Here is a 27,866-nt window from a genome sequence, read left to right on the forward strand (position 1 = left end):
CTGGAAATCAGAGCTGCAGTAGGAACTGCAGCAGTGCCCTCTAGTGCTCCTGGCACTGGGCAAAGCTCCTCCGTGAACACTTCGACCCAACTCAGGAGGTTTTTTCAAGCCCCAAAAGTGAACTTGCTCCCTAAGCTCATTAACTCTGCTCCCACCACCTCTGTGCGAGCACAGTGGCCACTCCACAGCTCAGTTTGGTGCCTTTTCCAGTCAGGTCCCTAGGAACTGCAGCAGTGCCCTCTAGTGCTCCTGGCACTGGGCAAAGCTCCTCCGTGAACACTTCGACCCAACTCAGGAGGTTTTTTCAAGCCCCAAAAGTGAACTTGCTCCCTAAGCTCATTAACTCTGCTCCCACCACCTCTGTGCGAGCACAGTGGCCACTCCACAGCTCAGTTTGGTGCCTTTTCCAGTCAGGTCCCTGCAGGGAATTTTGAGGTCAGTCTAGTCTGGAACTCATAAAAGTTGGGTTTGCTGCTTCTTTACACATTGGCTGGAAAGATTGATTAGTACAGCAGAAATAGTGTTTCCTTATCATACCTGATGTCTGTAGAGGAGTGCAGAGGACAGCAGAACATCTCCCCATGGCACCTCAGAGGGACACAAGGAGTTTGTGCTGTAGGTTTTACAACACTGTTGTCTGGAACATTATTCCCTGACCATACCAGCTGTGCCTCCCCAACCCACTGTGAAACACAAGATGCTCTGGGGACATATTTCCTGACATAAATAATGTATTGGAGAAATGATGGTGTTCACTTACCCAAGTGGCACCTTCAAGCCATAAAGCCACTAGCAAACAGTTGCAATTCCTATATTTTGGTCCCTCACATGCCCTTGGGGCACAAGGATGAGGAAGAGCCTCCCACTTGCCAAGCACTATGGATCACTGGGACCAGTTCCCAGGCTGAGCTGGGCACGAGGTGGCAGCAGAAGCCACAGCCTGGTCCTGTCCAGCCAGCAAACACATTTGGCTTCATGCAAACTCTGATTATCCAGCACCACAGCAGGCCTGGGGTGGCTTCTCCTATGAAACCATACTATGAAACTCTGATCTTTTCTTCCTTTTATAAAGCACAACAGGAAAGCGAAGCACATTCTGTCGAACCCAAAATCTCAACATCAGTGACCAGAAATCATACCCAGTCTAACTCACCTGACAGGCAGTCACAGAGTTATGCCTACAAGGTTGGAACTCAGGCCCCAAAAGTGTCATCCAAGCCTAGGCAAAGCTGCATTTGATGCCCATATATAGCACAGCCCTCACTTCCCAGCAGCTGCAGCATCTGTACCTGACCAGTCATGCAAGCAAAGCTCCTAAATAATGCAGAGCACTCCTGTGAATCAGTGCTTAGTGCACAGGCTTCCAGCAGGGTCCCAAGGGTCTGGATTTCAGCCAGCAGCAGTGCAGTGAGCTGCTCTGCAAGGGGGAATATAAATCAGATTCACTTGCAGAATGTTTCACCAATAGACCCTAAATAGCTCTGGGTTAATAATGGAAGTTGCCTCAGAAAGGGGGAAAGAGGGAGGGGGAAAGGAAGGATTCCAGTCACTCTGAGGTGGGATGTGGCTGTCCAGTTACATAACTGTTCAGAGCCCAATTATTTTATGGTCTGGGCTTCCTCTTCAGAGCTGATGTCCATCCTGCACAGCATTAAAGCCTCTCAAACACCCCCAAACCTCCAGAGCTATCACCTGAGTAGGAGGAAGATGCTTATAAATGCCCTCACTGTAACTCCAGAGGATGTCCTGGGAAGGACTCAGCCAAACACAACTCCTAAGATTATCACTCCACTAGAATAAACTGTAAAATTGAGAATATGGGGTGTTTTTTTCTGGCTTACACCCAAATGGATTAGTCAACATCTCCTCCCACACTAGGTCGTGCTAACGTCCTCCTGACCCTGTTGCCATCACCTTTTGCTGCTCACTGGAGTGATCCTGCATGGTGGGAAATGATGGAAACTGCCAGATTCCTTTGGGCTGAGCAAGAGGATGTCAGGCAGGAAGAGAAATGCAAAGGCTCTTGTGTGTCACTCAGCCAGAGCTGCAGGTCAGGAGCCACTCTGTGCTCCCACTTGGCCATTCCATGACAAGGGCAAGCACAGCCAGCTCCAGGGATGCAGAATGAGGGAACTTCCAACCTGCAGGAGTGTGGGCAAATCCTCTGGGAGGTTGTTGTCTTCAGGCACTGCACTGCCAAGGTGACAAAGTGGTTCAAACGGGCACATGCAAGTTTGACAAGGGATTTCTTACTTGATTTCACCAAAAAAAAGCTGAAAATGGTTCAGATGAAGAGGCTTCTGTGCACACCACTACTGAAAGTGCTGCTGCTTTGCCCCTCAAAACACAAACACTGAGGCACTAGGTATGTTAACAAGTTAAGCTATTCAGAACCAACAAAGGACAGAAAGGGTCTGGAGGTCTTGGCAGTTGTACCACTAACTTTACCTGTTCTCCACCCTGTGGGCACCAGGAGCTGCAGCTGATGAGGCTGTTGAAGTGCAGAGACCTGACAGAGTAATTTGGACTCTCAGGGTGAGGAAGATGGAGCTGCCACACTGCAAAACATGCCCTGGAGCACTAATTTGTGCTTTCAGTGGGGAATGAGGAGGTAACCCCATGATAATTCATGCTCTACAACTTGGTGAGGAACTTTTACTTCCTCAGGAGCAGAGCTGAGGTCAGAGGCTTCCTGACTCCCATCTGGCATTTCTGGTTAAGTGACTCTGGGTGCACAGAGCTGTGACAGGCTTCAAAGAGCAAGAATGATCCTCCTGCTTCTGAAAGTTTAACCTTCAATTTCGATAAGCTGTTCCTTGAAGTCTATCTGTAATTGCTCCATTTCCTGCCACCAGGGCTGATGCTATCACTTGATTGAAATAAGCCATGGGAGAAGGAAGATACAACTGCTCAACAGAATCAGTTTTAATTCCAACATCACTTCTCAGAAGTGCCACTGCCACCAGCCTGGCCAGTGCACTTTCCTCACTGTCCTCAGCTCAGAGTGTTCCTGGCTCCTTGGCCTTCCTTTAGATGTCTGAATCACACCCTGAGCAAACCCTTTCACAGCCCCTGGCAGCACAAAGCTGGGCCAGGACTCACCATCTCTCCAGAATGCAGTGGGTTAAACACATGTCTGATGCAAGAAGCAGATGAAATATAGAATTGTTCAATTAAGTGCTGCAGTCATCCCTGGCAAAGCTCCCAGATCTCTCATTAGTGCAAACTGGTGTCCATCACTCCCAGAGCTGTCACTCCCTGAACACTTATTGTTCATTCAACGGCTCAGATCCCCACCAGGCAAAGAACAGCAGCTATTTTAGCAGTGAAACAGCTTCTGTGTGCTGCAAGGAAACCTGGAAGGGCCTGGAGAGACCTGAGGAAAGACAGAACTGGTGCTCTCCATGGGAGCTAAATGTCACACTCTACAACTCCTCCCCTCACCTGCTTCTTGTGGCTTTCAGAAAGAAATCAGGGTGAAAGGGAATGCTGAATTCTTAAACACAAGAAAGGAGGCTGAATTTCCAGTGACTCCAGGAGACTAATGTCCTTCAGCTCCAGTAAACACCACCAAGTGCCATTTCAATTTTCCTACTGCCAAGAGGTAGAAGGGATTTTGTCTTCCTAAGCCCTACTGAAGGTAAGGTGAGATCACAGACCCACTGGGCACCTTCAGTGTGCAAGAGAACCTTGCACAAAACCTTGTTCTCCTAAAACCTGAGTAATTGTAAGTATCAGATGTTGCCTACAACTTACTCTAAATCGTGTCTTGCTCTTCCCACTGGATTAAGCAACAGCTCCAAGGATCAAACATGATCATTCCCATTGGACCTCATTTCAGTTTTGCTTATGATATCACAGCAAGTAGCTCAGTAAAACAAAGGTAAGGAACTGTGGTGGCAACTCAATGGAAGTGGAGGTAAATCCATGCAGTTACATATTATTGCAGGGTGACTCACCCTGCCAAGCACCAGCCAGGGGAGGAAAGGAGCTGCTGCTGCTGCTGCCTACTTGTTCTTCACTCAACAGGAACCTTTTTTTCTTTCGTAAAAAAAGAAAAAAAAAAAAAAGAAGAGAAAAAACCCTGAATATTATAAGTCTATAGATCTTAAGACATGTTTGCTTTTAGAAACAAGGGCCTGGGAGTCATGGGATGGATCTATCAGGCACGATCTACCCTCACTGCCTTGCAGAAACACTTCCCTGCTGGACAGCAGAGTCTGATCTCAGCACAAACCTCTTGTCAATCAAAGCATCTTCATTAGCAACGCCAGATCCCAACTCCTGTGCAGAGCAGAGAGAGGCTGGAAAGAGAAAGGAGCTGAGATTGGAGCTGTGAGAGTGTGCCAAGAGTGCTGAGAGGGAGTTCAGCAATGCTGTGGAGAGGGGCTAGAGAGCAGGGCAGGGCACTATTGAGGCTCCTCACCATCTCCATCCATTATTTCCTAAATAAGAGCTGGATTTAAGCTGTCCAAGAGCTCCTGCTCCAGGGAACACTGCCTGCTTTTTAACCTCTCCATCTTCACCACCTGAGATACACTAGAAAAAGAAAATCCTTACAACAGGAAACATTAGGAAAAACCTGTTTTGTCTGCAAGGCTTTGTGGAAAAATCAGGATGTGTTCCATGGACTCTGGAGCCACAGGAAGGAGGAGTTACACATCCCAGAACACGGATTGGAGCCAAATGCAGTCACTCTGCCCTGAGCACCATTTCCCTGGGCCTCACACCACCAGATGGAGCTGCACTTTGTGCTTCCAGAAACGAATTCCTGAGAACTCAGCATTTTGCCATCTTCAACAGCTCCTTTTGAACAGGCTTTCCCCTCCCTTTCCTATTCTGCCATTGAAGAATCTGTTACACCCAACACACTTCTCTTTTGGCACTCCCAGCTGTTTCCCTCTCGGGGTCCATCACATCTGACTGCACTCAGCCACAGCAAATGGCTTATGAATAATTAAAGCAGGAAGATTCTCTTTGTTCTATTTTATGACAAAATCGTCTTGGGCTAAGCCTGGAATGACTTGAATGAGTTTGGGTTTTTTTGCAGGGCCTGTGTTTCCAACCAGCTCTCCAAGCAATGAGAGCTTCACCCGTTTTTTTATTCCCATTTCCACAGCTCCTGTTTCCCCCAGCTCAGGGACACACTGGGTTGTTTTACAGACACAATTCCCATCCCTTACACACTTTGTAAATACTCCTTGGAGACCTTTAAGGATTGGCATTTGAAGACAGAGCTGAGTAACAGTTTCAGAATGATTCAACTTTGCCTTCCTTTAAGAACACACCTTGAATGGGCTGAGATTATATCACAGGGAACATTAACTCCTGGTCTGGGACCTCACAATTGGTCAATATTTGAAGCTTTCCTGCTCCCACTGAGTTGATTTAATCCACAGAGTGAGTTCTAAACGAGGAAACTCCTCCCTGGCCTGTGTTAACACTCCAAAATATGCACAGGTTACAGACTTAGGCAGATCCCACGGTGAGGACTGTGGTCAGGCCAGGAATCTGCCAGTCATGTTTCACCTCCTGCCAGGAAATGGGAACTGCACTTGGTCCCAGCAGCCCTTCCTGGAGAGATGCTTTAACTGGAGCAGTTAAGCCTGGAACAACATCCAGCCCCAGCAGGAGCACAGCTCTCCTCTCTCAGCCCAGGATTCCCATTCATCAGCAGATCAGGATCCACAAGGACAGCAAGAACAGGACAGAATCCAGGAATGTTTAAGGAAAGACCAGGAGAAGACAGCAGGGATTTTTTTTTAACTCACCAGATACAGTGGACCAAAGCAATGCTTGTTAAATCTGCAGATAATGCCAGGAAAAATCATGGCTGACAGGATGCAAACAGCTACCATCCCACGTGCAAGATGTGTGCTGCCATCCCAGCATCCAGGGCATCTCCACGGGACAGGGCCAGGCAGACCAGGAGTGACAGGGAATAGGCCAAACATCGCTGTTCTAGCAGAGTGAATCTGAAATCTCTGGTTTAATTTCCCTCAGATTCTTCCAGCTCTCCTTTCTCACACAGCTCTAAACCAGAACAAATCCAATTTTCCACATACTTCAGGAGAATTATTACACGTTGGAATGTAATAGAAAGTGACCAACTCAGCTCAGATCCAGAGTATCCTGATGTTTAAAGCAGAGGAACTGTCTAAAGAGGAGATGAAGAGACACAGAGCAGCACTGTGCAAAAACAGCCAACTGCTGTGAGAACCTGTTTATCAGCCACTTCTTTCATCCTTCCCCTCCAATCTGAATCCATGGTCACACCTACACTAACAACAGAGTTAATCAACACCAAACAGGATCCCGACTTGTCTCAGCCCAAGTCACACAGAACTCACTGTGGGGAACAGGTTTTATTATTCTCTATTTACTCTGCCACTTCCCAGAAACCAGATCACTCTATTTTTAGCTCTCACAGGGCATGATTCAGTCAGTCATTTTCGGTGTGTTTCACAGCTGATTTAACACTCCAGAGCACTTAATGGTCAAAAGGTACAAGGAGGCCCAACTCAGACTTTTTACTACCAGCAGTAGAACCTCAGATCTCTTTAAGTATATTCAATTCACTATGAAATTAAAGGCCACATGGGGCACAGAATTATAAGTTGTTAACCCTACGTACTGAGATTGAGAAATGTGTTCTTTCTTCCTTCACCTGCAGCTCCATCAGAGGATTCTAATCCCCTGCAAGTCCATTCTGTTAACAGGACCAGATAACTGGAACTCCTTTTCCCACCTCCACACCCACTCATGATCCAAATACCTCAGATCCATTGGCCTTGTCCACCTCCATCATCTAACATGCTGCACAAACACACGAAGCTTTACTCCATCCTGTCTGCCAAGACACTCCTCAGCCCTTCACACCTCTAACACACGAGGGAGAAGCTGCAAGTGCTGCTGAGACCAAGCACAGACAAACCATTCTCACTTATTTGTGTTCTCAGGTCAGGAAATTTGAACTGGAAATAGGAAATTAGCACTAGGAATTCACCAGCAGCTGGGGGAACTGCTCTTTGGAAGCACAGCCTGCAGGGATCTCCAAGAGCCTTTCCAGAGCCTCCAGGAGCTCACTGTGAAGCTACAGGGAAGGCTACGTAAGCCATTTTGGGTTGGTGCATCCTAAAATTAAAGGCAATCAAACCCCAGGGTTGGCCAGAGACTCAGGAGTTCAGTGCTGCTCACCTTGCACACACGTCTTCTCCAGTTGCAGCTCTGGATTCCTAAGCAGAGAATATTTACATCATAGGAAGTTTCATATTTAGCAGAAACTTCTTACAGGCAGTTGCAAATAGGTTCTTAGAGACATTTGCAACTGTTTGCACTTCCAACAAACCCAATGGCTGCACACATTGCTGCCTCTCCATGCAAGCAGTGACTGCCTTGGCAGCAAAGGCATTGCCAGCAGGAGCAGGACAGATACAACACCTGGATGGAGTCTTGGCAGCAAAGGCACTGCCAGCAGGGGCAGGACAGATACAACACCTGGATGGAGATTAAGGAAGGTAAGCCAGGTCATGTCTTCACTGCTTTTATTACAGATTAGAAAGTCACATATGAAACATCCATTGGGATAAAAATTCCCTTTGAGTGGGGAAAGAACAGCTATACCACTTGGAATAGGAGAGGACTCAGTTTGAATTCCCAAACTTAAGCATTTCCAGCCATAAGCTCCTTACCACTCAGCTGCAGAGTCCAATGCTCCCAGCTAGTGGCTGCTGGCTAAGTCATGTCACCATCATATTTTCCATACTCACAGCTTTTAACAGCTTCTCCATGGAGGTTGAGAATTTCCATGTTTGGTATGAAACCAAGCCATAGCACTGGAATTTCTCTTGGTTGATGGGAAATGAGGGAAAATCCACTTTTAAGTCAGAACAAGAGAAGAGACTTTACTCACTAAAAACACAAACAAAAACCCTTGAGTCAACCAACACCAAGTTGTCAAACCAACTGCACTTCCACACCTCACTCCAGGAATCTGATTCTCTATAAAATCCTTTATAAAGACATTTTTTAGGTAAAATTCTGCCTCGTGAAGACTTTTTTCTTACTGAGCACAAAAATGACAACTTACCCTGCTCAATACCTACAGTGAGGACAGCTAAGAGTGACAACAGAGCTTGTGTGGCCACATCCTCATGCAGCAACGTGTTCCACTCAGCTCTCTTCCTATTGAAGGATACAAAAGTTTTACAGAAGTTATAAACATTTGGATTTGATTTCCTACTTCAGGTGTTAACAAACTCCACAGAGCATTTCTGGGGTGGATCACATGGACCATACCAGCTACTTCCAGGTGGAGTTAACTGCATCCTCTGCCCAATTAACCACTACCAATCCAAACCACTGAAGAACAGCAAACCATTTGTTTGGGGACAGCAGAACTCCTCTTGCCTGTTTATTTCATCACTCAAATCCTGCCAGGAGCTGCTTTGTGGGTGGAACAATAAGCTGCAAAAGAGATCAGTCAAAACTCATGTCAAACTGCTTTATTACATCTTAAATAACATTACATTTTAATATAGTATCTATCTTGCATCCAGCTTTCTTGAAGTACACTGACTTTAAAATTAAATACAAAAGGTGAAGAGGGATACAGGGCGTGGAGAAAGCTCTACAGAGTAGTTTCATGAAAGAGAGTAAGAGGGAATTCATCTTGTATGCCAAATCCAGGCCTAACGCACAATTACAGCACATTTTTGTACAGAATGTTGCAGAGAAAACAAAATGGAGAGAAGCTACTACTGCTGCTAGGAAGGAGCATTTCTGGATACAGTGAGAAGATAGGAAAGTTTAACAGAACAATCTGCTGTCCAAACACTGCTGCTTTTAACATTTTATTTGAAAAGAAAGCCAGGAAAACCTGCTCGTTACAAAAATGACTCTGATCAGATGCAAAGGACTCATCCTCCAAGAGGAACTGGCTGTGAGGAACTGATTTGGAAAGAAGATGGTCTAAGGTTCCCTCCTCCCACTCCCCAGAATCTCTGACAGCGATTGTTTGAACAGGCTGTTTCTTTAATAAAAGAAAAAAACAAAACAAAACAAAAAAAAAAAGGTGACTTTATCAAGCTACTCCAGAACGTGCATAGCTGTACTTGAGTTCTTCAGAGATGTATGCACAGAGTAGCGACGAGAAATGAATACAGCGACAAATGGTTACAGGTTTAAACAGGTTATTTCTTCAAAGAAAAAACATCTAAGGACTTAGTCCAATATGCACTTGTTTAGCATTTCTACAGCATGCGATTCTAAGAGTAAACCCACCCAATATGGCAAACAATCAAAAAAGGTTTGTTTTTTTTTTCTGTTTAACTTAGAAAGTTCAAGATCATTATTTTCAAAACATTGATTTGTACATCATTTCATACACAAAGAATTGACTCGATACCCAAGTGTAGGATAGGTCTCTTTTGAAAACAGAGATTCCTGGTTGTTGAGACTTATAGGATAGTGTTAGGATATAGAAACTGCCCTTTCAAGTGGACAAAACCAAAACAGATTAAAAAAATCAGTGTGGTGAAAAAAGGGGGGGCAGGAGGGACCAAGGATTGCGTTTGTTATCCATAAAAGGTGAAAGGATTCTTTAAACAAGCATTCATTACCTTTTACAGCATGTGCTTGGTTACCTTACTGCTTAACATTATCCTATATATGCCAAGTTTTGTGCAACAATTATCTGTGATACTAGAAAATAAAATAAAAAAAACCTCAGGGACTAAATTTACAGCGTTAACAACCCCCAGGTGCTCTGGGCTAGGACTCCCTTGTTTTGCTCAATTCAATACAGAAAAGAAATATATTTAAAAAGGAAACTTGAAAAAAATCCTGCTACAAACATGACTTTAAAATTTGCAAGTGTGTGAGATAAAGTCCTTAACTTCAACTTGGAAACTACAGTGAAAGCTAACTGTTTCACAATTATGCTTGAGTTTATTTTCTCTGGTCATGCTCTTATGATAGTGTTTAATTTTTAAATTCTCACGACAGAAAAAAAAAAAAGAAAAAAGAAAAAAGAATGGTCCCAAAAGGAATGCACAATTTCATTTTGCTTACAACACAGAAATTCTTCTTGGAAAGGTAATTGTGCTCTTCATTTCAGCAACAGGAGACAGAAAAGATCTTTGCCCTTTGAGGTTGGGGAGGATGGGGGTCCCAGTTAGTATGGTTGGATTGGATATGCTATCACTTCTCATCTTCAGCTCTTGGGAACTTCTTCCAGTCCCGGAGTCCAAGGCTCTCCTGACACACAAAAACACTGGTTAGAGTTGCACTCGGATAAACTCAGTCAAGTTTCTGCTCTCGCTCGCTGACACACTCAGCTCACCAGCTCCAAGGCCACTTATTTACCAACCCCCACTCCAGCACCACACACAACAGAGAGCGTGGCAAAACTGGCCAGGGGAGAGCTGCCACTGCATGCATGAAACTCCCAGTCTTCTAAAGAACCCAACTGGTTTGAACTCGGTGAGTTTCCAATCCGTGAACAGCACTGAGCTGGGAAACTGCACCGTGGAGCCCAAAGCAGAGCAGCCTGAAACACTCTGAGTTACTGGGAACCTACCTACTTCAGTTCCAGATCTTGAGGAAGCTGTCCCACGATCCTGTTGCCACTGCCATGCCATCATCAGTCACACCTAAGCAACTGACACGGTTGTCGTGACCAGCAAGGACACCTGGAAACAACAACAAGGCACAAAAACATTGCAGGACTTGGATGATTTCCTGGGGCAGTCCCAGAAACACTGAGGATGTTTGGATCAGCCAACCTATACAGGGGGAAATCCTGATGAAACATGCTGGAATTTCACACTGTGTTGGTTTTACAAGCACAAACTGAGCTCTGACTGGTGGATTCACAAGGGTAATTTGGTATTTTGGCATCACCCCAGAATTTTCCTTGTGGATTTCCCATATTATGACCCTGCCTGGTCTCTCCTGAGTTGGGAGCTCACAGGCAATGTCACAGCACCATATATACCATCACCATGCCCTGGCAGCTCTTAGTACTTCCTCTCCACAGTGACAAAGATCAGTTAAATGTTACCCACTTTTCAATGTGTAAAACCAGAAGTTAAACTGAATTATGTTACTAACTCTGAAGCATTTTTCATCTCATTTTACCTCACTACTAAGCACTTACAAACTCCTACATCCAACCTATCTGCCAGTATGGAGATCTGCTATGATCCACTTTCAGCACCATTCAGAGAAGAACTGAGACACTAAACAGAAGAATGAAGGGAGACAACATTTTCCTCTGTCCCCTTTAATTTAACAGTTTCAAGGAGCTGAAAAGTCAACCTAATTATGCTCAAGCTCTTTCCAGTGCACAGCACTGAGCCAAGATATTCTGACAGACTGGAAATGAATCTTTCTAGATGAATGAGACTGCTCAGAGCTCTCTCCTCATTCATCTTTTGGGCCTCTCCCTGCTCCAGTTACTATTCTCCCATACAGAATTACATCAGTTTTAGCCTTACACAAGCTAATATGCTTTAAAAGCACTTTTTAACTGTTCATTCTGTGTAACAATGACTCCTTTGGGCACAAGGATCCTTGAAGATGTAACATTTTTGTACAGCTGATAAAAGCTGTGCTAGTCACTCCCTTAAGCTGCAGATCCCATTAAGTCCATACAAGTGTCTAAGCCTCAGCACAGAATTACACACTAGTGCAGCACGAACCAAAGTGTGGAAGGAACAACAGAACCACCAGGAATTCAGTGTGACACAGAATCCAACTCCAGAGCTACCTGCAATTTGCATCAACACATCAAAACTCAGTCTGTCCTCAACATCAAGTGCTGAACTTTGGTAAAACAGAGGAGCAAGAAGTCTTCTACATGTGAACTGAATCCAGAGCCACAGAGGTGTTTAACACAGAATCAGGCACGATGCAAGTGCCAACTCTGCTCAGCATCTTCAGCCTCAGAACCTTTCAATACACAGAATACTTGTTCTCATCCCTGTTCTGGTGGCAATAACAAAACCTTTGCAGCCTAATTTATACCTTTTCTTCTTTTTTCTAGTAAAAGTTTTCATTTTAAAGAATTGAAGTCAAATTATCTTCTTCTCTGGACCATAAATTTCTGATCTGTTTCCTCAAAAGATAAACTCCCCAGCCTGTTGTTGTGCTGGTTGTCTCTACAACTACAGCTACAAACACCAGGAAAAAAATTCCTGTATATAAATAGCAACATTAATGTTGAATTGCTCTGAATAGTGAATACATAAACAAAGCAATAAAGTCTAAAAAAAAAAATAGATCCCTCCAGCCCTAACCCTTATTTTTCATGGCAATCTTCCTGCTCTCAAACATCCATCCTTGGGCAGCATTCCAAGGGATTTGTTAACATCCCTGGTCACAGAATCGATCACAGAGTCATCAAGGTTGGGAGAGACCTTGAAGATCATCAAGTCCAAGTGTTAACCTGGCACTGTTGTAACCCCTAAACCCTCCAGTGCCATGTCCAGACACCTCTCCAACACCTCCAGGGACGGTGACTCCACCACCTCCCTGGGCAAACCTATTCCAGTGCCTGAAATCCTAAACCAGATTATCACAGAGCTCTGGAGCTGAGGCAGTGAGTGCTGACAGATCAGTGCACGTGACTCAAATCACACATTCAACATCCTACAATCATTGTGGTTGGAAAAGATCTCCAAGGTCAAGTCCAACCTTCGACCCATCACCACCTTGTCCACTACCACAGCACTAACTCCTGAACACCTGCAGTGATGGTGACTCCACCACCTCCCTGGGCAGTTCTGATGTTCCATGTGTCACAGAGTGTTTACAACCTGTAACCCCAACCCCCTCACCTGCTCTATCAGCTTTCAGCGTGTCCCAGACGTTGCAGTTGAAGTCATCATAACCAGCTAGGAGCAGACGGCCACTCTTGGAAAATGCTACAGAGGTGATGCCACAGATGATGTTGTCATGTGAATAGACCATCAGTTCCTGGTCAGCTCGGAGGTCGAAGAGCCTGCACGTAGCATCGTCCGAGCCCGTGGCAAAGGCATTGCCATTGGGGAAGAACTTCAGGGGGAGAGGGAGAGGAGAAGGAAAAGAGACACATGAGTTCAGGCTTGATTCCTCTGCCTCATGGAATGCACCATTTTGTACAGACAAGTGGAAAGCAGCAAACAAGAGGATGATGCATCTCTCCACTACTGGGATATGGGCAAACCAGTGAAGGAATTCTGCAAGAGCAGCCAGTTTCCATGGGCCACAAGTTTCAGGTAATTCCCTCAACTAGACACTATTATCAAAGAAACTCTGGGAACACATCATACAGCACATGCTGAGAGCAGAGAAACACACATAAATGTAAAATGGAATCACAAAACCATCAAGGTTGGAGGAGACCTCTAAGGTCATCGAGTCCAACCATTAACTTGTCACTGCTGGAACCACTAAACCATATCCCTCCAGCACCAGATCCAGATGCCTCAAACACCTCTAGGGATGGTGACTCCACCACCTCCCTGGGCAATATCCCAGTGCCTGAACACCCTCTCATGGAAAACAGTTCTCCTAACATCCAACCTGCACCTCCCCTGTCTCAGCTCCACCCCCAGACCCCTGGCTACATACACAGATGGCATTGATGTCCGACTCGTGGCCGGTGAAGGTTTGCCGGCACATTCCTTCTCTGACATCCCACAGTTTGGCAGAGGCATCACAGGCACCAGAAACAAAACACCGAGCGTCGGGAGCAAGGGACAAGCTCATCACATCTCCAGTGTGCCCAGTAAATGTAGTTGTCTGCTGACCAGTTTCTATGTCCCAGAGAGCGCTGGAAAGAGGAATGAAAAAGGGGAAAAAAAAAATCAACACATTTTAGCTCTGTGAGAAGGTCTCAATAGGATTCTTGTCTGAACCTGCTTCTTTATGTCACTGCTGAAGTAAAACTCCATAAAGCATTAGCAAAATATATGTTGACAGTAGAAAAAACAAACACTCTTTGTTGACCTGCTTTGTTCCAGGATAACTGTGCACAGAAGACCTTAAAGTCATCTTCAGTCCTAAAATATTGGTGGGTTAAAATGGAAACCCAGTGCAAAGAGCTAATGACTGACACTCCTGGCTGCTCATACACACAGTTCTTGTGTCATGCCAGTGGCTGTTGTCCAGTACAACCACAGCTTCACTTCAGCACCAGTGGTGAGGCTGAGCCAGCACTTCTCATGTTTAAAAACCCACTGAGGATGTACAACTTGTGAGCTATGTCTGATGGTAGAGCTGCAAGTCAGCAAAACCTCTACTCCAGTGATAGCTGGAGATAGAAAGGGATGAAAGAACACCATCCTCTGCTCAACAGGAGGTCTAAACACCTGCAGAAGAGCCAACACTCCCGTGATGGCTCAGGCCCCACAGCCCCAGCAGGGGCAGGTTCACAGCAAACTCTACTCTGACACTGTCCTTTGAAGCTTGGCTGCATCCAGGTGATGTCAAGGACAAACTGTTATCCAGACAACCACAGAACTACAAGGGTAACTCCTGAAGCAGCTGATTTCCCTTATAAAAAGTACAGTTTTAACAAAGCCTTTTTGGTTTTTGGTGTTTTGTTGGGTTTTTTTTTTGTTGTTTGGTTGTTTTTTAACACCAACACCTATTTCAAAACATTTTAACCCCGTACACACTCAATACTCAGAACCAGTGGACTGAGAGGCATTCCCAGGGACTGACACTGTGTAGGAGAGGGATTTATCAGATCACCTTTGCTCTAAGAGCTGCTGCTTGGCAGAACTGCAAAGCTTTAAAGAATTAGATACAATAGAAGAACCTATGAGAAAGGATGGAAGTCTTTTTTAGATCAGAAGTCAGTACTTAGGAAGACATACACCTACATTCTTCTCAAAAAAAACTCAGCTACTGTCACTGCAGAATATTTTCTAGGAGCTCTTTCCAACAAAAACAAACTAAAACCTCCATTAGAAAAATCCAAATATGAGATTTTAAAAACACTGAATACAAAAGGAATTTGAGGTAAGTCATTAGTCTAATACACTTATTTCTGAAAGGCAGATACAGCAAAAACACATCCCCATTCCATCTTAACACAGGGAATTAGGTCAGTCCCTTCAAACAGGGGCACAAGGAAACAGCCAGAGCCAACAGGCTTGGAGTGACTAGTCAAAAGTGACATGTGAAGAGTAATTGTATTTAGTCTTGTGGGTGATGACCAGGTTGATGAAGAGCAAAGTTTCCCTCAGTAAGAGAATGTGGATGAGGAAAGTCTTTACTGCAGCCACATCCAAAAGTCACAACTCACCAAGTGGTGTCGCCAGAGCTGGTGACGATTTGATTATCATCCAGGAAACGACAGCAGGACAAGTAGCCTGGAAACAGAGTCAAAAGGGAACAGATAAGGCCAGAGATTGCCCTTCACATTGTACACTGCTTTGCTTATAAGCTGCTTCCTCCTCTCCTGAAGCTGCAGCAAGAACTACTACACCAGCCTAAAATACAACAGATAATTTTTATATGGAAACTTCCAATGGACCAAACGTAGTTTGGGTGTTTGCAGACCATGTCCAACTCAACCAGAGCAAGGGGGACACAGGGAGAGGGACATGAGTGTGGAACCCACTGGCCAAGCTGGAGAGAAGTACAGGAGACTCTGCACAGTCCACACTAAACTTCCTGAGAAAGTGAAACTATGTCACTGCACCCAGGAGCAACAAATGCTGATGACCTCAAGAGCATCACACAACTGCTGAGGGAAAATAAAGCACATCCCTGGTCAGCACCAAGCACAGAGGATGTACATTGGACGTGGCATCAAAGAACTCCATCTGCAGGCTCTGAAGCATCTTTGTACCAAGTCCCACCTGCCAAACCATGAATGGAACCTCTCTGATCACAGACCAGTGCCTGCCAAGCACCTCCACGTACAAGGCACAAACATCTCCTAAAAAATCCAAACTGCAGCAAAACCTGCACACAGCAGCTGCCAGCAACAGGCTTTGTTCAACCCTGCAGCACAGAAACTGCTTAAAACCCACACCAAACAGGCAGAATGCAGCCCAAGAGAAGAGGCACACAACGAAACATGCATTTTGGACTGGGAAATGGTGTTTAGAGACAGCACACAACGAAACGTGTTTTGGACTGGGAAATGGTGTTTAGAGGAGTGTTTTTCACGCCCCCCAGGTGCCCAGGCTCTCTCTCACCTGTGTGCCCAGCGAGCTCCCGGCTCACACGTACATTCCCTTCACGAGTTTTCAAGTTATAAATGGAGCAGATGTTGTCCAGCCCACCACAGGCCACGTAGTTGCCAGAAGGAGCATATGCACAAGTCATGACCCAAGAGGAGCGCAGGGGGATGGCGTGCACCTGGAACACAGAGACCTCAGCTGCAAACCAACCTGCTGCATCTTCTCACCTGCCTCTCGGGGCAGAATTCAAGGAGGAAAACAGCTGTTGGGAGTGTCAGACTATTTTGAGGGAATCTTGCACATCAGCCCAAGGAATGACATCATCAAACCTCACATTTGCCTTTCCTGAATTCAGTTTCATCAGCAATTTTGGTACAAAGTGAATGATTTCATTTCAGTGCTCTGATTACTATTGGTTTATTATGGGTTCAGGGAAATATTGACTTCCAAGCACAGTCAGCAAAAGTGAATGAACCAGTAAGGAAATCGCTGCTTCCACTGCCATTTACATCCTTCTTTGGAAACCCACTGCAGGCAATCAGATTTAATAACTACCCCTGTTTCCCTGTCAGTCTCTGCTCAAGGAACTGTTAGATAATTACTGAAGCCAAACCTGTTCTGTCTTGTTAACTCCTTGTGTTCATCCCTCAAATTTGTTCACAAAGAGCTCAAATCCTGATACACGTTGTGAGATTTCCTGCAACATTAACAAACTTCCTGCATCCCTTCAGCAAACAGCAGAGATTGCTGTCTGCTCCCCTGTGAGCCTGCAGCAATCAGCAGTTCAAAAAATACCCTGCACTAAAACCACAACCAGCTCATTTCTGGTCATCTTCTACCAAGGATCTAACTGGAATATTCACCTTGAGGCACTTTATTTTATCACTAGGAAAAGATCATATTTATGACAACACTGTGTTACTTCCAGTGTGTAGCACTGATACAAGAACTGAAGATCCTGATACAGGAATCAGTGATTGTTTTACCATCTGTCAGCAGCTACAGGAATCTAGATGACATTCACCTGCAGGGTGGGGTCAGAGGAGGAGCAGAGGGTTTGTTGCTATTTTGCTAACAATCTAGCAAATTATTTAAAAATTATGACTGTGCTAAGTGATGGATTCATTTTTTTCACAACTGGGATTCAACAATAATGCAAGATTCAGGAGCTGGTGCTGCAGCTGTTCCTCCTTCTCCCTCCTCTGTATCATGCCATTTGCTCCAGTGCATGGGCAACACTGGTTGTAATGCTAAGATGAGCTAGGTGAGGCAAATTTATCTGAATTAAAGGCATTTCCATGCTCGTGTGCACCACAGACCTCAGAGCTCTGCCAGCCCAGCTCCAAGCGTGGCCAGCCCTGAGAGCCACAACCAGTGAGCACCAATCCCTGTCAAATGAAAGCAAAAGTGATGCTGAACTGCCTCATGTGATTGCAGCCAGAAGTGATGACTCATTATCTATGTCAGGTCTTACTTAACTGCAGACAACAGATTCATATGGCTCTGCTTCCATCTCTGACCTTCCTGGTGCAACATGCTCATTACTGCCTGCTCTGCTAATCACTGTCTGCTGCACCAAAACAGATCAAAACTTTCTCTGGAATGAATCTTCCCTCGTTCCTGCACATTTCCACACAGTGCACTCCCCACACTGCTCCATTTAAATCCAAACTTCATTGTTTTGGAGAAACCAAAACACCGGGAAAGGAATAGAGCCAAAATCATGGTGGTTAACACTTCATCCTTTGCATCTACAGCCAAATTACAGCAATGTATCAGTTGGTCTCACCTTGTTTGTAGTATAGCTGTCCCAAATTATAAGTTTACCATCCTGGGAGGCACTAACTAGAAGCCTAGGGAGGAACAAGGAGGGAAACACAATCAGTGCAGGCAGACAAGGAGGAACATCTTTGTGATGAACGTTGTCAAGAAAAGACACTGATACCAGTGTCGTTTAGTTACTCTTTCAAGTGAACATCAGTAGTTAACAGGAAGCACTTCAGGAAGATATCTGATAATGAAATCTACTCTATTTCCACCCTCCTCAGAGTTCACGTGGTACCACAACTCTGTTTTCCAGGCAAGAAGACAGAGTGGTATTTTGGCACCACATTTAGGTTTTGGTAACAACAACATGGACATCAGGAGGGCAACAGTGATGAGAAGTGTTCCTGAATTCTGCTGGTTGTCCAACTGATTCCTCGTGGTACCAATCTTGTGCTCTCAGCTTTGCCAAGAGCAGTGAAGCCAGGTGAGCTGATTTTGTGCCCCATACCCACCTGGAATCAGTCCCCCAGTGCATTGCATAAATTTTGGCCAGGTGTCCCCGCAGCGTTCTCCTAGTGCGCATCTGGATCCTCCCCACGGGGTCGATATTGGCTGTGATCTGCAACAGCAACAGGGACACACCTCAGTGTCTCCTTCCCTGCTCCAGGGGGAACACCTCACACCCAGTGACACTTCAGTGAGCAGTGCAAAGTCCCACGTTACGAGCACTGACTGAGGTCCTGTCTAATCAAGAGTTACATCACTTGACGCAGTAGGTCTTTATCACAAGGAGCAAACAGCCTATTGCTTTATAAAGACTCAGAAACGACTTTGGTTAGGTCGTATCTCCCTAGACTTCCAGGATTTCAGACCTTTGATCTGGGTTTTCTACTGCTGTACAGATAAATGTGGCAGACACTGCAGCAGGCTGACCTCAGCAGGCCTCGTGGCTCAGGCTCTGAGGGTAACACATCAGTGCTGTGCCAGTCAGGGCTCAGCATTACTTGCCATTAGGCAGCAGCAAAGTGTCCTGACTCACTCAGAGACACCACTGCTCAAGGCTACTGCCCTCAGAACTGGGCAAATATGTACTTATTCCTGGAAGAAAAACATCTAAAGGCAAAATAAAAAAGGAAGCCGAGAAAGATTCACTTCTTACACCTCATTTTCCTTTTGTAAAGGAGACAAATATTCCTAACCCCTGTTAAACTCCAGAGTGCTTACCTGAGCCAGGGTGGCATCTGCACATGCTTTCCTAGCATCCTGCAAGAGAGGAAACCAGAGAAACTGCATGAAGTTCTGTACATTTCTTACTCAGTTTTGTCAAGCTGATTAAGCACCTCCAGGCCAAGGCTCAGAGTGTCAGCTGAGGGGACTCATCCTAACTGCAGCACTCACATACACACTGCCTGCTGTCAGAACACATGGAGCATTTAGCCTGGAAATTGCTGCTTCTTTGGGGAGCAGGTAACATGATTTCCACCATAAAGACAGCCAAGAAATGGAACTGCTTGTCCAGACAGGCTGTGCAGTCTCCACCTGACTAACCTTATCACTGACCTTACTTTAAGCAGGAGGTTTCTTAACACTGGTTATGGTCTGGCTCAGAAAAACTTCAGTAAACACTCACTTTGATTTAATCCATTTTGTGCACTATTTATGTAACTATTATTTATGTCACTATTATTTCTAAGCAATATAAAAGGCAAAAAAAGCAATGTTCTACAGCAGTTACATGTGCTTGGCCTTCCTACATGAATTCTGACACTGAGAAAACACGCAGTGCATCATTTCTGTCCACCTCAAGGCACAGAAATGCTCCCCAGGGGTGCTGGGGCCCAGGGGCAGTACTCACTCTGATTTGGTTTTTCAGTTGCTCAGCCTCCTGGCGTAACTGGTCAAGCTCACTCATTTTCCTGTGCTAAAGGTGTGCTGCACTGCCACCTCGGAAACAACCAGAAATCTGCAAGACAGGGGAGAACAAGGACAATTAGCAGAAGTCATAACTGGAAATGACTACAGCAGCCAATCATTTCAAACAGCCCTTGAAATATGGCACCGATTTCCAAGCACTGAAAGCAGTGACAATTTTTCTTGCAGCCTCCTCAGCATAAGGTGTTAGCACACACCAACGTGCTCAGCTTCCAGCCACAGCAAGGAAAACAGAATTCAGGCTCCTTCCTTTCCTTCAGGCCTTGTTTTTTCCCTCTACACCCTGGCAGCAACATAAAATACTGAGCAAACATGCTGAAGTTTATCTCTTATTGCAGAACAAGGTGATGGGTTCCCATTCCCAACACTCCCCAGAGCACCTGAGTTTACAAACACACACTGACAGTGTGTTCTTAGCACCTTTCATTACCACAATGGACCCTCTACTATTAAATAGAGCAAGTGCTTTGCTGGCAGCTTTAGGTATTATTCTGTGCAGATTTAATCAGCTTATTTATCTTTGCAAGCATGTGGGTTTTGTTTCCCTCCTAAAGCCCTTCCCAAGGAGAAAGGTGAGGGTAAGTTCCAGATTTTCAGCCATCACAGTAACAGAGAACATACTGGGAAGGCAAATTAGAGCAGTGGAGCAAACATCACTGGCAGAAGAAAGTTTCAAAAGAGTTAAGGCTTCAGCATTCCCTGAACATTGCTATCCCCATAACCAGACTCATGGGGAGGAGTTCTTCCAAACTGAGGACCTCAAGGAACAAAAACACATCTTCACTTGACACCATTTACACGTGTATCCTCTTCACTGAAACCCATAGTATTTCAGAGATGGCATTTCAGAGAGCTTCTCTCCCAAAACCTCTGCTCACCCAACCTCAAGACCCTCTCACTTCACTGTGCAACTAGGTCTCTTCTTCCTCCCTTCTGGCTCCCCTGCTCACCCAACCTCAAGACCTTCTCACTTCACTGTGCAACCAGGTCTCTTCTTCCTCCCTTCTGGCTCCAGGGTCATCTCTAAGCCCCTCTCAGACTGCTTGTTCAGCTCAGTCCAAAATCCAGCTAAGACAAAACCCATCCAGAGGGTTTTATTATCCTCCTTCTCTTCTGAATGCTCTTTTGTCTCTCAAGATGTTTTGTTCCTTCTACATCCAAGACAAAGCATCGTGGCTGGATGTCCCTGCAGTGTTTAGGCTATCTGGAGCTCACACACCACTACTCTTGGCCATAAAGAAACCCTAAATGTTGGGTTTGAGAATAAACTGCATTTTTTCCAGCTCTTTCAGCCTTTTGATATCCAGTTCTACTTCTGCCATCTCTAGGTTAATATATAAGCCCATTTCCTACTAAGCAAACACCAACCTCTCCAGACAGAGGATTCAGAGATGCTATCATTGCTGTGTCAGAGCAAGAAATTACAACCCAAAACTTCATGTTCTGCTCAAGGTCACAGCAGCTTCACTGATGGGACTCTGATAAAGCTTCAGGACACCTGAATTCCAGCTGCACTTACAGGTGACTCCACAGAACATTCTACATACAGCTTTAGTTCAAACCACAATAGGAGGAACAACGAACGTCAGTCAGAGCAGAGATGTTCTCCTTAAAATAGTGCTGATCTATTTCTGCAGAACCTGTGCTCTGTGCACAGAACTCTGCTGCATTTAAATGAAACAAAGCTGCTCTGCATGGAACAGGGAGAGGCCTAAGGAGATGAACCTTTTCCTAGGCAAGAAGTCATGTTAAGAAAGTTCACTGCAGAATCTCAACCCTTTACAGAGCCATCTCCATCACCCATGGAAGTCAAGGAACTTAACTGTTCTTGTTAAAGCAGCTTCTCTGATCTGGACCTTTAGTCTCTTGCTAGGCAGAACTTCTGTTTCAACATTTGGAGTGACAATTAGTACCTGAACACACAAAACCCTTTGTGTCTTTTATATTCAACATCACATATCCATGGGAGTTCACACCTTGAAGCTACATACAACTCTAGCACTCCAAGTTAGCCCCTGTGCATCCCAGGCAGCTCCAAAAGCTCTGAGCTGCCTCTCTGTCAGCATCCACAGGAATTGTTCAAACCAGATTTCCACATTCCCTTTGTAGCCTTTGTTGTTTCAACATCAACAGGAAGTCCCAATTCCTGCCAACATGACTGAACTCACTCACACTCAGGAATCGAAAATCCTAATCAAGCCAAAGGCATTAAAACATAGGAGTTCTCTGGAGCAGACTAAAATTTAGGGGGCAAACAGCAAACCAGCTTGGCTGTTCCTCTGTTGCTTTTGCACTCATCTTAAACAATGAAATTTATGGCAGAAATATGAGTTCTGTGAGAGGAAAAAGGGTTCCATCCCCTTGTGCCTCTTCAGTTGTACAGTAAATCAGAGCTTACTAGTATTTAAAAACAGTTTTAAAAGAGCAAGGACAACAGGTAAGGTCAGGAGAATGTATGGGGAAACAAAATACTTTTATCTAGTCTAACTCTCAATCCCTAAGAAATTTGTATACATATTTATTGATGCTACAGACCATATATTGAACAGTCTCTGCCCGTCAAAACAAGCACAAATATAATCAAGTAATGTATTTATCTTTCTTGACATGTTCTAAAGGCCTCAATCCCATTTCAAAAGGTTTCTAGAAGACTCAGTAGGCTCGATATGGATGATTCTATTTCTGGGGGTTTGAAAGGAGTTTAACCAAATTTACAAATCAAGCAAAGCTCATGAAAAGTCACTCCTCAAGCTCCACATTCCTTTCCCCAAACAATGACCTGTGCAGGCACAGCAGCAGCCAAAGTCCTGCTTACCTCACTTGGTTTGAGCAGTGTGTCCTTGAGGGCAGCTGTCTCCAGAATAACACATTCACTTTCCTCCACTCACTCCAGCCCTTTCCAGAGGCTGAAGTGCTTAAGTGTCTCTGCCCTAAGCTTAATTCCCCCTAATCCTGTTGACCAGTATACCCTGCAGATAATTCTTCTCCTGCAAGGGATAACAACATGTGTACTTGCAAAGCAATTCACTATTCTTTGAGACTGTGACCCAAGTGTCTCATCTCTCCTCACAAGTTACCCATGGAAGAGTCACTTCGTTCCTCTCTTTCCTCCACAGGAAAATCAACTATTGATTCTGCCTAATTTGTGAAGTTTTATCATATATGGAAAGTAACGACTCAACTGTGTTCAAAGGATTCATCATATCACTGATACCAAAGGAACAGCTCTGGGTTTGCTTTTCTCTAATCTATTCCTGTGGAAGAGGAAAGTTCTGTACATCCAACAACTCTGGACAAACTCTGAACAGCAGAAAATCTTATGGAACCCACAGAACTTCCACACACTTCCTGCCAATGGAGACATCCTCAGGATCCCTGTACAGTAATTCTGATTTAAGGGTAAAACTCACTACTCATAAAACAGTGACAAAAGAACTCTGGGGCTAAGGAAGAACTCAGATTAACTCACTGTCACAACTCCAGTGTCCTTCCCACAGCTCAAGCTGTTCATCCAATTAAATCCAGCTCCTAAAACCAAGGGATTGTTAACACCATCACATTTATTTGTAGCCTGGTGCTTGCCTATGTTGTAAGAGGGAAGAGCTGAATACAACTCACCCAAACATATATTCCTGGAGTGAATGTTTAGAGGTAAATTTTTCTCTAAACTACCTGCTAAGCAGGAGGCAATGTTTACTAAACACTTGGTTAGTTCATTTTCTCACAGCATTCCTGTGAGAAAAGAAAACAAAAGGATGGAGTGTTCCATCCTCTGCTGTGAATAATCTTACAGATTAAAATAAGAAAAAAACCCAGATCACAGCTATCTTTAAGTCAAATTTCTAACCCTTGATGGTCAAACTGTTTCCTACAAAACATTTTTCACATACATTACTACTATCAAGAAGTAACATAGTCCCACCAAGCCACTGTTTGGCTATTACCCAAGGACAGAAACTTCCTAGAAGGGTTTGGCAAATGCCTTTTCTGTCTGACATTTGCTCCCTCACCCCCTTCTCTGCCCATACACATCACTCCACCAGGGAGGAAACAGCAGAAAGAAAAGCAAAACACATCACTGGCAAAAACAGAGCCCAAAGTTTAGAGGGCAGTAATGAGCTCGGGGTGTGCCTCCCTGCCAGCCTCAGAGCAGGGCATCTGATTAAATGAGCTCTGCTAATCTAGGAGATACCACAAATCCTATTAGCAACAGGCACAGCAGCTTGTACATGTTCACAATGACAAAGGAATTATACCCCACTCACTGCCAGCTCCACTGAGCTGACATCAGACTGGCTTGCAAAAGCTGAGGGCTTGGTGGTGGTTTTCACAAGGACAGACTGGTTCTCTATCTGACTTTTATTCAGCAGAAAATAGAGTGAGATCAGGATTGCTGCTCTGAGGTGTTCTCTTTCCTATTTATATAACAGGAGAAAAATTCAGGGTGTGTTCAGATCCTGAAGTCCAGACATAGGCAGAGAAAACAAGCCATAGTAAAGGTATGCAGGGACAACCCGAGGGATGCACAGAACCACACAAGTTTCTGTGATAAAAGCTTTATTTGAAGGGAAAAAATCTCCCTGTAGAGCATGCACTGAATAGCTCAAAGACACTGGCTAAAAACAACAGGTTATATAGAGAATAGGAGGAAAGATATTGAAAATATCATGACAGCACTGAGTGAAAGTAATGGTCTGCTAGACTGGGAACAGGGTTCAGGTTCTGCTCCTCCAAGACAGAACACTGCACCCAAGAAACTCCTGAGAAGTGCTCAGGGCTGGGGTTAGCCTGGTGCAAAACAGCTAAACACCTAACTGACAATAACAGACTCAACACCAGGCTAATTAACAATGCTCCTCACAGGCTCAGGAGCTTCTCAAGAGGCACAAACATCTGAAGTTATAGCCTGGAAGGTAATGAAGATTTCATTCTTCCAAGAACACTAGTAATAATTACAATTACACAGAATATAAGCTCTGAAACTTTCAGGTTCTGTTTCAATAATCCTGACACGCTGAAAAGAACATTCTGACAAGAGGCACTTTGCTCAGAAGAAATTTGGCCTTCTTTTGTCAAACATGGTGCAGAAGTAATTTTTCATTCATGAGAGAAGAACTGTTCTCATCGTTTTATTTATTACAGTTCCCTGCCCCACTGAGATGAAACAGCTTCAGCTCTGCTCTCCCTCTGCTCTGCCAGCTCCAGCCCTGACAGAAGGCAGGCACTCACATCTATTATTTAGCAGCTTTCCTGGCCATTTTAGAATCCTTCCTGTTGACACAGGAATACACATGCTAAAGGAGAAAACAGGCACTTCAGGTTTGCACAGAGGAACAGCCAAAAATCTCAAGTCAACCGTTTTTCAAACAGTGTTTCTCAAGCACCAGGGAAAAGAAATCAGCTCCTTTCTCTACTTACATTTTCTCTCACTGCAGTAGAAAGCCAACTTCTGCTGTCAAACATGTAAATTCTGGGGGAAGAAAAAAAAAAAAGACACCAAAACCAGAATTAATATAAGTGTCAAAGAAGAACACTAATTTCTTAACAAATCTAGCAGAAATTACAATGCTACCACAGCCCAGGCTATTTTTGGTTAGCTAACTGATACAGCTGAACTGTCTCCATGAGGGGAACAGGCACTAATAACACAACCATTACCAAAGACTTGCTGATGTCAAGAAGCTGCTAACATTCTTTTGCCAAGATTTGCAATCCACACATCATTAATTCTCCCCCAGTAGTGGCACAGAAGTCCATTCTGTCAGAGCTTAGGATGGCAACAAAACATCATCTCACGTTATCTCACTCACACAAGACTAATTTTCCCCCCAAATCAGCATTTTCCAAGCCCTGCAGTGACTCCTGCTCAGACCTCTCCCCAAGCACAGTGAAACAGCATCATATCTTTTATCAGAAGTTACATAAACCTCCTACCACCGAGCTCAAGTCAGAGCTCTCCTGGAAGAGCTATGACTCCAAACCATTGAAGAGATTCAAGAGTAGGAAAAGCAGAACTTTTATACATTAAATAACTCACACACCGCAGCCTGGAAACCTGCAATGGGTTAACCAACTGGCTGTGGAGCAAGGGGAAAAGGCAAGAAATATTGGAGCAATTTTTCCCTCTAGCTCAGCCCAAGGTTTGAAACACTGACAAGTGTTTGAGATACAGTCAAAGCATGTGGGATCTGTCCCTGCCAGACCCCAGGCCAAGGCTGTGGGATGCCAGGGGACACCTGAGTGTCTGTGGTCAGGACAGGGGGAGATTATTCTCAGCACAAAGCAAGGAGGTACTTGAATCAGAAAGCAGCCTACAACTCCACATCCTCTGACCTGAAATCCTGCACATAATGAGACTGATTTTACAGTTCACTATTAGCTGGAAAATTTACAAACTACTTCAGTGTCTGGTATGGAGGTTAAGCTACTTAGGATATGGATCATCCTCATCCAAGCTCATTTATAGATGAACAGTTTAATACTGTGCTTATGAAACCATCACAGGGTAAGCAGGTTTTGTTTGGTACTGCCAGAACAACACACTTTGAGACAAAAAAAACAGTAACTCACACCGAGAGGCCAAACTCCACCCCCCAAAGACACAAAATACATGACATGACCATTTAAAGCTCTGGAAAAAAGAGCAACTCTAGGCAACTTTTAGAAGTCTTGATAGAAAAATATGTGCCCACACTGCAGAGATAATGAAATCTAATGAAATTCTGAAAGGATTACCTGAAATGTAAACAAGCAAATTTATGCTGGAACACTAACAGCACACAGAATACACAATAGCAAAGGCCAAAACACACACCATTATTGTCCTGTGCTGCACCCTCATAAATGCAGGAGAGGTGTTGCAGATTTCATATGCCTTCTGCAAAAAAGAAAAACAAAAACAAAACAAAAAAAGAGCTACTTTAAGCAGCCTGCAAGGAGAGGAAGGAAGCACAACAGCAAACTTTTCCACAGCAGAGTTGAGTTTATTTGTTGGAGGGGTGAACTTCTCAGTGGGGCATCTCTCCTGGCAAGGAGAGACTTTCAGTTCTACATTCAAGATGGAGCTCAGCTCAGAACAGAAGTAGACCAGCTACTTATGAAAAAAAAAAATAAAAATCTGCATTGCCACAAGCTTCCATTTTTAGTTAAATGTAGCCTGGTAAAAGGGACATGAAAATTAGAGGCCACTTCATTCCACACACCACAGCACTGGCTCAGCACAGAGCTCCATGCTCTGCCCTGCTTAGCCCAGAGCTGAGGCTCTCAGCAGCCACAACAACTCAGTTTCTACAACCAGAGAGGACAAAAAGCTCCACAGAACACTTGGAGCAAAGTGGTGAAACCCCAAAGCTCCTGGAGCTGAGGCAGCCTTACACATGGTTGGTGTTCCCAGCTCCCATCTTCCCAAAGCCTCCTGCTCCAAGGAAAGCATCACCACAGCACTTTGGGCTGAAACACAACAGAGGAACTCCCATCATTCCTGGGAAAAGCTTCCCCACTACAAGGACTCACTACCTGCTGTCAGCCCAACATCCTTTCTGCTTTAAGGACACTGAAGTAGTTCCTCTAAGGTGACAACTCAGCCTCAAAATGTAGCTAACTCCAACAAGCACAAGTGTACACATGAACAGCGGAAGACACTACATCTTCTCTCGTGAGGTTGGGAATAAGGGAAAAAAATGGACTTGGAAAAGTAAGGAAGCATTTAGTAGCCTTTTGCTTGAACATCATAGCAAACCTGAATGAAGGAATTTCCTAAGAAGCTTAAATACACTCCCTGAATCCTCTCCAAAACCATTAGCTGTGTTAAACATGTTTTCCTTCTTGACCTATGGATTCAATGAGACTTAAAACCCCAAACAATCTGGATGTTCATTCCAACCTTCTCACCACTGCTCTACACACACACGGACTGTAGTGAAAGGCCTTGGAGATGATTAAGGGACTGGCTGGAGCATCATGAAGAGAAGCTGAGATGTGTTCAGC

General features: G+C 44.6%; 1 protein-coding gene across 1 annotated transcript; it reads right to left on the minus strand.

Annotated features, from left to right (window-relative positions):
- Positions 1-8,489: 8,489 nt before the first annotated feature.
- On the minus strand, positions 8,490-26,757 carry GNB1 (guanine nucleotide binding protein (G protein), beta polypeptide 1). The gene is made up of 12 exons (XM_009072504.1): positions 26,695-26,757; positions 25,299-25,350; positions 19,804-19,911; positions 19,173-19,211; positions 18,461-18,567; positions 17,971-18,034; positions 16,197-16,359; positions 15,296-15,362; positions 13,615-13,816; positions 12,840-13,056; positions 10,584-10,691; positions 8,490-10,257 (listed from the first exon to the last, which is right to left on the minus strand). The coding sequence occupies exons 3-11, from the start codon at positions 19,858-19,860 to the stop codon at positions 10,585-10,587; spliced, it is 1,023 nt and encodes a 340-aa protein (XP_009070752.1). The 5' UTR covers positions 19,861-19,911; positions 25,299-25,350; positions 26,695-26,757; the 3' UTR covers positions 8,490-10,257; position 10,584.
- Positions 26,758-27,866: the final 1,109 nt, after the last annotated feature.

The sequence above is a fragment of the Acanthisitta chloris genome, unplaced genomic scaffold (genome assembly GCF_000695815.1).
Source record: "Acanthisitta chloris isolate BGI_N310 unplaced genomic scaffold, ASM69581v1 scaffold3284, whole genome shotgun sequence".
Classification (NCBI taxonomy): Eukaryota; Metazoa; Chordata; class Aves; order Passeriformes; family Acanthisittidae; genus Acanthisitta; species Acanthisitta chloris.

Bases quoted from the DNA above. Each gene is read 5' to 3' on its own strand.
- GNB1 (XM_009072504.1), bottom strand. From the start codon at position 19,860: ATGAGTGAGCTTGACCAGTTACGCCAGGAGGCTGAGCAACTGAAAAAC. The intron at 15,363-16,196 runs GTGAGAGAGAGC...CTCTGTTTCCAG, and splicing joins GGAGCTCGCTGGGCACACAG to GCTACTTGTCCTGCTGTCGT. The intron at 13,057-13,614 runs GTATGTAGCCAG...CTCCCCCTGAAG, and splicing joins CGGACATCAATGCCATCTGT to TTCTTCCCCAATGGCAATGC.